Consider the following 14096-nt stretch of genomic DNA (forward strand, 5'->3'; position numbering starts at 1 on the left):
CGCATTACAAGGTGGAAGAACAAGAAAAACTCGCAACAAGCTCAAGTTTTGATATGCAAAGATAAGTCATTATTGTTGGCGACGGTTACACGATGGAGAAAAGGAACTTCGATTGTTTATGAACGATGGAAGTTCCCCAATATATGTCAAGGACATACGGACAGTTTCGATGACCTTGCCGTATCAAAATCTCGGTTTCCATTCTCCTATTTACATTTCCATACTTTCTGTACAAGTCAGAAATCCACAATAGACTCTGCATATCAATGCTGTGGTCCAAATGCCCTTCTCAGGGCAAGTTTATCTTGCAACCGCTTGCCATGCCGACAATTTCTACAGCCCTAGTTGCAATTAGTAACAGGGAAATAATCAATTGTAGAACCCAAAAGTTTCTGACAGGCAATGCTCATAAGGTATTATATTACCAACACATGCTGCCGGTATGAGGTTTCTACTGCAGAATCCCAAGGCGCACAGAGCATCATATCCGCTCTTAAATATTTTCCAGCGTTCACCACGGACCAACATATATATAACAGACCTTAACACTGAATCTAACTGAGCAACCGATGCCCACCTGGGTGTTAGACCAGTTCCCGAGACAAACCCACATTAGCACCAACAGTGCCAGATCAACGTCTTTCAACCAAAATTGGTCAAATGAACTAAATGAACTAAATTGATACAAATGCAAAAAGGTTTAGAACTGAATTGAAAAAAAAAATTATGACTAAATTGGCCAATTGCAATAGGTTTAGGACGTTTTTGGTAATTTTCCCGAACAAAATCCAAGGAGGTGAAATTCATGAGGGGGGCTGGGTCACTCCCGGTTCCATCAAACTCTGGAACTACACCATCGGCACATATGAATGAACCTAGTAATGTCAATTATCTGAGAGGATATGTCCAAATTGTGCCCCGTGATAGGTAGTTTGGCCTTCTAAATATAGCTGTTGGCGGTAGATATATTCATCTTGTCGTCAATCAACACACAATATCATAAAAAGCTCTTAAGACTTTTGAAGTGTTTGAACGAAACACATTTAAGTGGGACGAATTTGCAGATGGGGTACAGGAGCTATTCAAGGAGGTGGAAATAAATGAGGAAAACAAGATGACGATGGTGGCCACAGGTGGAAACATCCTAGAACGGCACAAGGCTTATAAGGTCGTCTATCAGGTATTCCCCAAGGGTGAGTCGGGGACGGTGAAGATTTCATCGACCAATGAGAAGTTCAAGGACACCGATGGCGAACCGCACAATTATCTCCAGCTTGTCGTCGATGCCTTCAAAGATCTCGACAGGCACTTGACCCAAAAACAAGGCTGATAAGAAGAGCTCAAAGAAAATGTCCCGAGTCCCTTGTGTTTTACCGACTGGTGAAGAGTAGAAGTTGGCCAAAAAATAAAATAAAGAGTAGAAGCTACTGCTTCCGATTTTCTGAGATGTGTATCAGTAATTCAAAGTATGATGCTGTGGGTTTACTATTGTGCAGCATAAAATCTCGCAAGAATCACCAGCTTTTCATTTTGTTAAAACATTAATGCGCCTTATCATGTAACTAAATTCCTTGAAGAGTTCCAGAGGTACAAATCGCAAGGAGGAGCTCAAAATAAATCATGGAAACTTCTAATCAATTACCTTCAGATTCTCACATACAATTCCAGTTGCAAAAATTAGAGTACTGGACGTTTTAACTGGAAGCCTAATTCCCCCGGAGTATTTCTGAGCTTCAATTCCAAAATGAGGGCCATTTGAAAGCCCCCCAATGAACAATGAATAAGTGCACGGTCTAACTACAGAAATATAGACCATAAGTAAATTGCTTGTAGTTGTAGCAAGTATCTTTCACTCTAAGCTCTGTTGTACCTCTGACTTTGTTGTACTCCTCAATTTTTTCACTCTTTCCTTCTTCAATGTATCTCTTTATCCTTCTAGCAATCAAAGCAGCATTTAAATGTAATTCTCCCTTATTCCAATCTTATCAGCTAAATATGAAAGAATCGAATAGCTTCTCTTGCTTTCTCTGCAGGAAAAAAATCAAACTAATTGCTTCAACGCAAGACCAACAGAAGAAGCTGCTCGCCATTTAAGCAGAATCCAGTGGTACATTGATATCATTACTTGATCAAATATTACATCATAGTATCATCTCTTCTAAACAACAAGTACAGAATTGTGGTTTGAAATTTTCTCTACAGATTGCAGTATTGAGCTAACAGCAGAGTTGAACCTTCAACCAGCCAATCTATATCAAAAAATCACAACTGTGAACATTTGTGTGTACAGAAATCTATTTCTAATAAAGAACTGAAACAGTACCTAATAAGTTGTAGTCACCTTGGCTGTTGCAAGCGTCACCTAAATGAGTGACTCGATCTCATGAAGTGTCAGAAGCAAGGCAGCAAACATCCATCACTGATTTTGATTCGATGAAAGAGTCATGCGATCAATAACCAATCGCACAGTGAGAGAATAGGCCTTTTCAAGATTGACTCTCTTGATCATGTTCATGTCTCGTGCTAGGTCAGCCTTGATCATGTTCTCTCCCATGCCAGGAAAAGCGAAAATGTGGAGAGCACATGCCAGAGTTGAAACACCTCAAATCACACTCGCAAAGTTTACATGGTATAAGACATACAGATTTCCAACCGTTGCTGTATAAGACTAAATCCCTTGCCTTCGTCTTGAGAATGATCAGGTATTGGATTTTTATACCCAACTGAGCGATATCGTTAGCGATTTACTGAACCATTACAGGCTTCTGAATGAGTTTTCACCATCCGATTTATGATAAAGTGGTCAACAATTCTTACTGTTTTTACTGGGTCCAGTAAGGGAGCTGCGGAGCTCCACTTACTAGGAAACTCCCTAAGGTGGCTTAACTGCTGTGGCTGTTTTGGTTCTCCATCCCAATCAGGATCCAGCTTCCATTCCTTCGGAACCTGCATTACAAGGTGAGTCACTATTGCTGGTAACAGTTACACCATTGAGCAGGAAAGCATCGTAAAATCTGGAAAGAAATAATTTATTAATGTTCGGACCAAACAAAAGATACTTTAAATTGGGTAGAAATGTGTTCAGATAGACTTTTCAACTATGAAGTTCTCCATTTCAAGTCAAGGGCATACAGAGTTTCAATGACCTTACTGGATCCAAATCTCTGGTATCATTCTACTATTTATCTTTCCCTATTTTCTTTTACCAGTTAAAAATCCCTAATCGACTCTGCATGTAATTTCCCTAGTCTTTTATCCTTCTTAATGCAAGTTTGTCTTACAACCACCTACCATCCCAGTACTTTCAACATCCCTAGTTGCAATTAGTAACAGGGAAATAGTCAATTGTAGAACACAAATGTTTCTAACAGATAATGCTCAAGAAATATATCAATACCAACACATGCTGCCAGTCTAAGGTTTTACCACAGAATCCCAAATTACATCCCTTTTTTAAAGGCATGTCTGCTCTTAATTTCTGTTAGCATTCAATAGGGAGCAACATATATTAACCGACCTTAGCACTGAATCTGACCACACAAGTTAAGTAAATCTCACAAAACCCAAGTGTTGACCAGTTCCCAAGACAATGCACTTAAGTCAAACTCTTCCGGATATATTTAACAAGCCATGACATTCAATCCTCATAGAAGCAAATATATTTTATATCGGAGAACCCAGTACAACAGGAGACCACTTCAGAACACAACGTACTAAGTCAAACTCTTAGAACCTTTTCTTTATTGCTGATTTTTCCCTTCCTGAAGAACCTTGTCTGTAATATACTATAAGTACTTCAAATTTAATATAGAGAAGATACTGGTAGGGAATCAATTAACACAGAAAATCAGAAAATCGTCAAAGTTTTCTGCCACTGGTTTATTCCAGACATTAGTGTATGTAGTAACGGTGCAATATATAAACAAAAAAACAAACAATAGCAATAATGATATCCACAAATAGTGCTGCTTCAATTTCAAATTGTCCAGAACGAAATTATACTGCTTAAAATATCAATGACAGAGGAAAGAATAAGCTAATGTATTTCATAATCCTAGGGAGCATACTGTCTACGTAACTAAAGCAGCAGATAGTTCTGACCACTTACCTTATCAACTACTAGGGTATAGACTTCAAGATCACCTTCACTGTTTATGTGGAATCGTGTAAATCCCTTGTAATTAGCAATTCGAAGTGAGGAGAAGGCCTCATCGAAGTGTAAATGAAGCCAGTTAATGCAAATATATAAGTAGCTTCCAAAAACTAGAGAGACAACAGGAGTGGAAAAGACCCAGAAATAGAGAAACACAGAAGCATAATATATTGCAGCAACGCCACGTGACAATGATTCCATTCCCTTCTCGCAAATGTTTGTCCTTGATACAGCCATGACCTAGCAATTCAATCCGAAAAACAGTCACATTGTAAAAAAATGTCTTATGATATATTCAAAAAAACAGCACTATGAGTATAAAGGACAAAAACCTCAGGGACATCGAAGGCGGACATGAGATATTTGATGCAAGCAGGATATAGACCCAATGTCCATTGTTCTATACGAGCTCGAAGGCCTGTTGGATCTGGAAAGTGCTCACTCTCTACAGTTCGGTACCACTGGTACAATGTGTGATAACCTAAGATATAAAATTAGGTCAGAGTCTCAGACACTGTGAATGCTTACTTAGCCAACACAAGAACATGACACACAAGCTCAAGAAAAAGGCAGCTTCTTATTTTGTGAGTATATGTGCTACAGGAGGAAAATTATGAAGGTAATATTCATCAATAGAACATCAGTATTCCACTCCATACGCACTCGCTTCTCCATTATGTGAAAACAGAGGAGCAAATCAAGCATCCACGATTCATATAAAATCAACGACTGAGTCAGAGAAATACACATACAACAGAAAGTATGAACACTGACCTGAAGTAGCCAAAAGTTTATGCCTGATGCAGGTCTCTACACCCAGTTCCAGCAGTAGCATAAGAATTAGTGCAGCAGTCAAGTGCGCAAAAAAATGAAGTACGCCAATCATCACTTGTCTCTTCCGTGACACTTTTGATGGTACAAATGTGACAGATACAATTAACAATAGCAAAGCACCCGCTAGTGATACATAAGACTGTCCCAGCAAGTACTTAAAAGCGGCCCATACAGTGACAAAAAGGCTCCTCAAATGACCAGAAACAGAGTCACCTTGTAACATGTGATTGAGATTACACTGCAAAGGAAGCCCATGAATAAGCCAACTGCTCAAACATATCAACGTAATAATCAATAAGCAGCAGGGTAAGTAGGCTCCATGCTATTTGTTTGAGCTATCATCAGAACATGAAATATGTCCTGGGAACTTTGACTGCTTAAAAGGGATTCCCCAATGAAGAGTTAAGTAACATGAAAACCCCCCTTTGTGACCAATTGGATTAATAAATAAGGGTTATGCTAAGTGCTAAGTGCTAAGTGCTAAGTGACATGATACCAGTCTACCAAGAATCTGAATGCAAAAAATCACATTCAGCTAAAGGAATACTCACTTGTGGGAACATAGAAAAAGCCAGCACGAAGTAGATAATACCACCAATAATATCAAACTGCCAGTTTTTCTTCCGAAATTTCAAGATATTCCCCAAAGCAATCTGCAAAGTAACCACATAAAAGTAATATATTGCACTACAGCTCAAAACTAATTGATCAAAGAAGCTAGAAATCATCTTGTCATATACCCTGCTAGAATCTTCAAAAGATGGATAAGAAGCCTTGGTCTCATAAGTAGCTCCACAGTATTCCTTGAAGTTTCCAAACACATGGGTTGGATGTAAAAATGCCCCACCACAACCATTCACAAGTAGATGTTGCACATAAACTGGCCTATCTGAAGGTACATACGAGTGACGCATATAATGATGCAAGTCCCCAGCAATACGAAGTTTACATCTCCCCTTCAAATAATCACAGATCAAATGAGAGAAGTTCTTTCCAGAAACACCATTCCAGTACCAATCAAGAAGCCAGTTAGGTTCATGTGTAAGTATGATCACTGAATCCTCATCCCCAACCTGCATTAAATGTGGTATTAGATACTCATTCTATCAAGAGACAGCTGTAGATATCATGTTATGATATAGAAGTTTTTGACTAGCTTTATTCCCTAAGAAAAAGTTCCAATTGGTACTATAGTAATTAAGTGTGTATCTAGAGGTACCAGAAACATGAAAAAAACACCATAATCTACTGTGGAAACTGTAATTTGCTAGCAGTAATAGAGGATATGAAACAAAATTTTGATAATAAATGAGTTTAGATTCAGTTGAAGATACAATTAGCATTATCATGTTTCAAAGCAAATCAATCACCATATACACAGATTAGCTTTGACAGAGATGAGAAATTATAAGATCCCTAGATAATAATTCCTAGATTCCTTCAATTTTCTATTCAAGAGCAAATGTCCAAACTCAAATTTAAGCCACGCACATGCTACCAATAGAGCAAAATGCCTAGGTCAAACAGACTTTTATCCTTGGACACTAAGGCCATTGATAGAGGACTTCTCACTCGGTCCTAAATCAGGTCTGGGAGAAATTTTAAAGCTGAACTTGACATTAGAACTGAGATCATTAACAAAGGATAATATCCATAAGCTCTCTCTAGGAATATTTGAATGTATAATAGCACTAAAGCTGTTATTCAGAGGCTAGAATTATTGACCCCAACAGGAGTACATCACAAGCTTATAACTTAACAAGACAGATAGATGCTCAGTTCTGCAAGAGACTTCTAATAAAGATAGAAAAAAAACTCTGAGCCTCTCTCTCACCAAATAACTAGCAGAAAAATATATGTCCAACAGTAAACAACTTAATAATATATCATACTGCAGAGCAATAGAAAATAATGTGCTGGAAAAAATCTAAAATGACGACTCAAAAAGCAGAAAGATGCCATACAATCTTGAGGAGTATCCTCAAGAGTGATACAAACTATCAACTATGTGTCCCATGCAGGATCCTTCAACTCAAGCAGTTCCCTCATCTGGTTGTTTTTCTAGCAAAGAATGTCAAAAACTGCAAAGAAAATTTTAGGAAGTACCTTCTTCTTTACCAGCTCTGAGAAGAATTTAAATTGGTACACATCAATATCGCCATGGAGTGCCAGATCAAGGCCAAATACCCACCAATTTTTAGGGAGTTGCAAAGCAAAATAACTCTTTTTCTGAGGCATCAACCACCCACCTAACCAACTCTTATGACATATGTACCTCATGAAAGTATGAAGTCCATCAAACCAATCTGTAAAACCACATGAACAGGATTTTATGAGGTAACCATTACATCTTCATAGCACCAGATTTGAGAAACTTCTAACAAGAAAAACAACTAAGTACATGGAGAGCACAATGTAGCGATGTTAGTATTGAATTTCCAAATGATACTAAGTGTTCTCCAAGAGCCAAACAAAAAAATCAAGCAAGGGTCACGATGAAAACCAAAACTGACCGTGATTTCCAGGAATTAGGAAAGCCTGGGGCCCATCATATTGCTTTAGCTCAGATAATCCAGATGGAATTTCAGGCTTGTTCACAGCGATCTGCTCTAGTTTGTACCAAGGTGGAGGCTCAAGAGCACACTCAAAAGGACGAAAGAACCTCTTTTCGTAAGTAAATGCGCAAGGATTTGGATATCTACAAAAGAAGCATAATAGTTTCTTTAAGCGAGAATGAACATTGCTAGAAAACGATGCACTTAAACAAGCAAATGATGCCTAATTTTCTGTTCACCGTGCTTCGCTCAAAATCAAACCAGCTGACAATTCCTTTCATACTAGGCATCAAATGTGATCTAATGAAAAATGCGATATTCAACACAACCAAAATGAAAGAAAACGAGTAAAAGTAGACTAGCCCGAGCTTACAATATTGACAGATGATATAAAGACATAATTGGCTCTCCAACCCATAAAGCGAAGACTCGTCCATTAAAAGTATTGACAAAATTCTCAAGATCATTGTGGTTGACAAAGTGCTTTGACTCATTAACATTACAACCCAAATCAAGATAATCATCTCAACTAGCATACAGAATTGTTCATTGAGTGAAATCGAGTGACACAGCGCGTTGACTCGTTAAAATGACTAAACTCGTGATCTGAATTGTATTGACTCATCTTTTATCTAAAAGACTAGTATGACTCAGTGAGATTGTTTATTTCTACCCTAATTTAGTTAAGAGTATTTGCATTGTTTGAAACCAAAAGCTTAAAAATACTAGCGTCAGTCTATCCAGCGACAGTGAAATGGTGATTTTCGCCAATGCCTGATGGAAGTTCGCTTCATAAAGAAAGAAAGAAAACTGAAGAGAGATTCACTGCTGATTTACGGCAAATGATAATTCTAAGGGGAACAAAAGATCAAAACAGCCTCTTCTTCAGTCTCTGTTTTGGTGTCTTGCTCAACAACTTCATACATGACAACACCAACCATCCCCTAAATCTATATGGAGGGACTTTGATGGTGAAAAGTGACACTCCAGTAGAAATAGGCATCAACAATTGTCACTCTTAAAAGAACTAATCTCATTGGTCCTGTATCATTTTACTGTTACCTTACTGAAAATCTGATAACTTCAAGTTAAATAAATCTATACAGTTTAGTCTGCAGATTAGTCTAGACTTCATTCGGAATGGCCTTTTACTTCGCAGGTAATGTGAAGTAAATTAATTTCATTAACTTTTCCACATATTTATTCATCAATCTAGAACTGTAAACCATGCGTATAAACTAAGCGGTTTTTTAATAGATTAATTTGGTCAATATTAGTAGATTTCAGAACATTTGTACAATATTGGGAGCATGGAACCACTAACATCTCCTATCGTTTAATTTAATAGTTTGGAGTATAAGACTCAAACTTAACCTAGCTGTTTAAGTATGTAAAATGTTACGATTTAATTATGGGGTCCCATTTTATGACGATGTCAGTAAACAAAGAGAGTTTGACTATCTTGCTCAAGATGCAATTATTCTCCAAAAATAGAGCATGTGCCAGCTGCTACATAGGGCTGAAAATTAGGATGTGTCCAGAGTGGCTTTAGTTTTACTTTTTGCTGTTTTTCAAATGTTGCGGTGCACAGTCTTTGACTTTTTTTTTAATCTTCAACACTAGAAACTTTCACGATATAGTAAATGCTGACACGTAGAATCACATATATATTTTTCATAATGTACTGAACACTATTTGAAATTTTGGCAAGAAAGTACAAAAATTGCATTGGCTTTTCATAAGTCAAAATAAACAACCCTGAGGTAATCAATCGCATACCCGAAGTAGCCAATGAGAGTTTCAAAATCAATGAACACAACATATATCTAAAAGCCTAATGGTACAATAAGGGCAAGTTAAGCCAATTAAAATGCTCCACCTGCAAAAGTGGCTGCAGAACAAGCGGTCTAGACAACATATAAAACAGACCAGAAAAGGCTCAAATGCAACATTTAACCAATCAGAAAAATTTGGTACTGTTTCATATAATTAAGACTGAAGAAACATGGGTCCATATCATTGCTAGCCAAAAAAGAAAATTCTGCTTAACAAATGAGAGAGTAGGAGCAAAGCAAAGTTCAGCGCAGGGCCAGACTTACCAAACAAACAAACCAATTCAAATTTGAAATTCAATAGACCAGAACTACTTACCATAAGCACTGGACCCACTGTGTAGATTCAATTTATACTGGTTTATAACACAATTTCCTTTTCTATGACTAACAGTCTTATACTATTTAAGAACCACCAATCATCAAAATGAAATACTCTACATGCTCTGGTTCAAGCAAGAGATGCAATATAACAAGAGCAAGAAAATTACTTAAAACTGATGCAAATCATCATGTTGTAGAATAGAAAAACGTGTGATTGACTTACGCAAGATCACCCCCAATAAGAAGCAAGTTCCCTCGTGGTAAGGAAAGCATAGAATCACTGGTCGTCACATTAAGTGAAGGCTGAGCCAGTAGCCGTGCAATGCTGTAAGAAGAGTTCCCACCATCACCAGTATCAGCCATGAAATCAAACCAAAAATCATCTTTTTCACTGAAGTGGTCATAGAAAAAATCCTGCTCAACTCCATCTTCGACCTTGTTCATTGCTGCCTGATGAATCAGAAAGATGAAACAAGGCAACCACTGCGTTAACTATATACACGTATTTTTGTACTTAAACAGGATCAAAAGGCTTAACTTAGTTAGAGAATCTATACTATGAACAAAGATTTCATTTGTACTATAGTGACAACAAATTGATTTGATGAAAAGATGGAGAATGTGGAAATAAATGATTGAAAAGAAACATTGACAATCAAAGTTCGCAAATAGCAACATTTAGATCGATTGCCAGCACAAAATACTCATTCGAACTTCAAACAATCCAGAAACTATTTCTTCCTTTTCTTTGCCTTTTTCCGTCTCACAAGGAGTTTAAAAACAAGTGCCTAAGTTGGACAACAAAATAAGTACATGATACAACCTAAGCATAATTTGATGCTGTGTTAGTAATGCATAAGTTTCATGATGTTCCTTTTGTTAGGATCCAACAAGGAAAGAATGTGAAGGAAAATCTCCTGAAATTATTTCTCAGGTCAACTATCTTCTTAGAGACATTTATAGACAGATAAAGAGAAATGCAACACCGCAATTAGGAGGGAGATTTACAAGAGAAACAGGAACACCATAATTAAGCACTTAAAGTTTAGACAATGGAACTTTACCTGCATCATGCGCATGTCAAAACGGCCAACAAAGACTGTTACTGACACTAGGAGGTCAAACATTGTCTTGAAAAGGTCAGCTGAAGTTCTGCAGTACACAACGAACAACTGTATGAGGAAAAATAATGCAAGATCCCAAAAAGAAAATGGCAAGAAAAGAAAAAAGAAGAGGGAAACAGTATACCCAGAATACCAGGGAACCATGTCCAAAAAGTTTGGTTTCATTTGCTTTTTCTTCGACTTTTCAAATTCTTGAACTGATAAAGGGTGAGTGAGAGCCCACCTGCTTGTTATAACATTCAAACATATTAAGGTGAGAGTACCACAGAACGGTGAAGAAGATTATGTTAACAGGCAAAAGTCGAGCTAAAAAGATACAAGGGCATCTATTAGCACAAGACCGGTCTACTTTCTACCGCGTAGTTCTCAACTGCATTATCATAAAGAAGAACTCTATTACACAGAAGAATCATCCATCACATTCAGGCTACCACTTCCTCAGATATGTCTCTTAATTGGCTAATCAAAACACCTAAAGTGTAAACTATTGCACTAGAACGAGAATATGAACAATTTATCCATCACAAAACTATGTCCAAGGTAAGGGGGCAAAGTTTTATCAATTATTTGAAAAGGCTGAAAAAATGTCACTCACCCTGTTGACCTTTCCACAACATAGTTGGCAATGTAAAGGCCTATAAAGGTTGCCCATAATGAGTACAAAGGAGAAATTTCATCAGAAGTACCCGAGCCCTGCAACAAACAAAAAAGAGATCTTAATAACAATTAAGTTGGTGTATGACAGATTATCCATGTTTAAAAGTCATAACAATTAAGTTGGTACATGACATATGATCAATGTAAAAAGCCTTCGTTCTGTACCTCCCCGTATATGACCCACTTCGACAAAAGTGGATAATCATTAGCAGACCCAACCGGTGCAAACCAAGATGAGCAAATCTGGTCCTTAAACTCATGAATCCGAAGGAATTTCGAGATCAATGTGTTCCTTTCTTCTTTCTTCCAAAGAGAGAACCAACCAGAACTTTTTCGCTCAAATGGCCTTTGCTTCAGAATAGCACGGTTGCCGCAGTGGCTATAAAATACACAGCAGGCAATGCTTAGAACCTAGACATAACAGGAAATGCATTATATTAAATACGATAAGAAAAGGCCAACGCCATATAACCTTAAAAGAAATGGATCCTCAGAACTAACCGCGCAATTCTGCAGTATGGTCCAAATCTCCGGCCTTTTTCCAGCCACACGAGATACAAGTCCAATATACCAAAGACCAAGGAATATTATATGGAAGACAGCAAGGAATATAATGGAGGAGACATAAATTGTCAAAAATAAAGACAAATTCATCCTCAAATCCACTCCCATTGACTGAAAACTGGGAAGATGATACAGAGCCGCCACTAAAATCCACGCAATGTACCTGCGAAGGCAAGCATTATCCTCCTAGACAGTTAAAACAAATGACAATGCACTCAAAAGAATTACCCATTTCATAGGAAAAACAATCATTTAGGCTTACAACGTTATAGAGTGCTCACCATCTGCTGAAATTCGAATAACTTGGCTTGATGGTCTTCCCAACGAATGGAGACGAAAAGAAATAGAAGAAACCAAGCAAGCAAGCATACATGGACCACCACTTGATGTTGTTATCCAACTTCTCAATAAGAGTGTGCATATTGTCCGAAGATATGAAGAATAGGCAACCGACAGCTACAGCAATTACAGCATGCCTCGAATGCTCGTGAGGGTAGGGATAAGTGTGTGTCAGAATAGTCCTCATTCGCTCCATTTTAAGCGTGTCCAGGAAACCCATGGACTGCTTCTCAGAGCCCATGCTCGCGATCCTCAGCTCGCCCCCACTCGTCACTTCACCAATTTCAGCTCCTTCCCCACAACAAACCGAAAACACCAGCAGCAATCGTATCTGAAGAGCGAGCAATCAATCAATCAGCAAGCAGTGGAACACACAAGCTGCTTCACGTCACGCGCTCATTCTATCGACGCGAGCAACAATCAACATAGAACTTACTTCAACCGCAAGCTTCCTCAGCCGCGAAGCAGAGCACTAGGGTTTTCGCTGCAGCCAACGGGCCAACACAACCGCCGCAACCCGGAAGCTCCGTCCACGCCAGAAGTCTCGAGATGGGGGGCACCGCCGGCGAGATTGAGCAACGAGGGGATTGGCCAATCGAACAGCGACCGCGAGCGAAGTCAGCTTCGAGAATCTTGATGACGAAGAAATTGGAGAGAGAGAGAGAGAGATGAATTGGCAAAGCGAGCGACGGAGCGAGCCACACAGAGAGAGAGAGCGGGCATGTGCGAGGAACTGCAGAAAAAGGGGAAATGGTGCGGGAATGACGTGCGAGTGCATCTAAGCAGCAGCAATGTCAAACCGACTCGGGGAATCCGAGAATGTCCGCAAGGCACATCGCATTTAAAGCATATTCTCTCTTTGCACTTCCGCAGCAACCGCCCATTCATTTTCCCTTCATCCAGGCAATTTTCCCACTGCCTTCTTCTTGTCAAATGTCTCCATTGGTTCATCATCATGTCTTAATCATCCGTCCTACCCAACCCGAAATACGCCGAATTCGAGTTAACACGTGAAGAATTCGACTTCTGGTAAACCCAAAGAACAAAAGCGTCAAATTTACTCATGATAATTTCCTAGATTACGAGGATGGTGATATGTTTTCCTAACTACGCGAAGTAATTTAAAATTTCAATTCATTCCGGCCCATTTGTAATTCGATACGATTCAATTTAGATCAGAATGCACATAACATATACGTCACATGCTTTATTACATTTAGTGTCATCAGCACTAGCAAATTTTTTTATACAACCGACATCCAATTGTTAAGGTGCTTCCAATTACCTTAGGTCATTAACCGTTCTCGATATTTGAAGATTGCCCTTTTTTTTTAACTTCACCTTGTTATTCTTCGTCACGCGCGATTGTCTTTAATACCTACATATCTTCCATGTGTATGCCAATTTAACTCTGGAGCTTAACGACATAAGTTTATGGAAACAAAATATTAACCCGATAGGACTTAATAAGTTCAAGTCACAACATACGAGTGTAATGCTAAAAAGAACGAGGTTTTTGACTTTGTAGTCCATAAAGCTTCCTCATTTCTCTGAAGTGAAAGTCTTTAAATCCTCCGCATCTTCATCCTATTTCTTGCACATGACCTTTCTTTCGGAGGATGAAGGGAACGTGGGCTCTTCATGGGCTAGCCCAAAAACAAGGCAAGCTTTGTCAGATGATTATAAGGCCCTGTGAATGCCATATTTATGCTTT

The 14096-nt window shown here is 38.5% G+C and overlaps 1 protein-coding gene across 5 annotated transcripts; it reads right to left on the bottom strand.

Annotated features, from left to right (window-relative positions):
• Positions 1-1608: 1608 nt before the first annotated feature.
• Positions 1609-13095, bottom strand: LOC115757440. 5 transcript variants are annotated; one of them, XR_004017334.2, is made up of 17 exons: positions 12819-13095; positions 12325-12713; positions 11981-12206; positions 11645-11890; positions 11418-11515; positions 10947-11045; positions 10763-10850; positions 9922-10148; positions 7501-7685; positions 7094-7293; positions 5728-6060; positions 5539-5640; positions 4928-5225; positions 4486-4634; positions 4109-4393; positions 2342-2946; positions 1609-2027 (listed from the first exon to the last, which is right to left on the bottom strand). XR_004017334.2 is itself a non-coding variant. In XM_030697652.2 (16 exons), exons 2-16 carry the CDS (start codon positions 12621-12623, stop codon positions 2737-2739), a joined length of 3045 nt encoding a protein of 1014 aa, XP_030553512.1. In that variant the 5' UTR covers positions 12624-12713; positions 12819-13095; the 3' UTR covers positions 2069-2736. The 5 variants fall into 5 exon arrangements, 1 of the variants encoding a protein (XP_030553512.1); XR_004017330.2 differs by having other exon boundaries at positions 2324-2946; XR_004017332.2 differs by lacking the exon at positions 1609-2027 and adding an exon at positions 2069-2249.
• Positions 13096-14096: the final 1001 nt, after the last annotated feature.

Source organism: Rhodamnia argentea, chromosome 6, assembly GCF_020921035.1.
Source record: "Rhodamnia argentea isolate NSW1041297 chromosome 6, ASM2092103v1, whole genome shotgun sequence".
In the NCBI taxonomy this organism is placed as follows: Eukaryota; Viridiplantae; Streptophyta; class Magnoliopsida; order Myrtales; family Myrtaceae; genus Rhodamnia; species Rhodamnia argentea.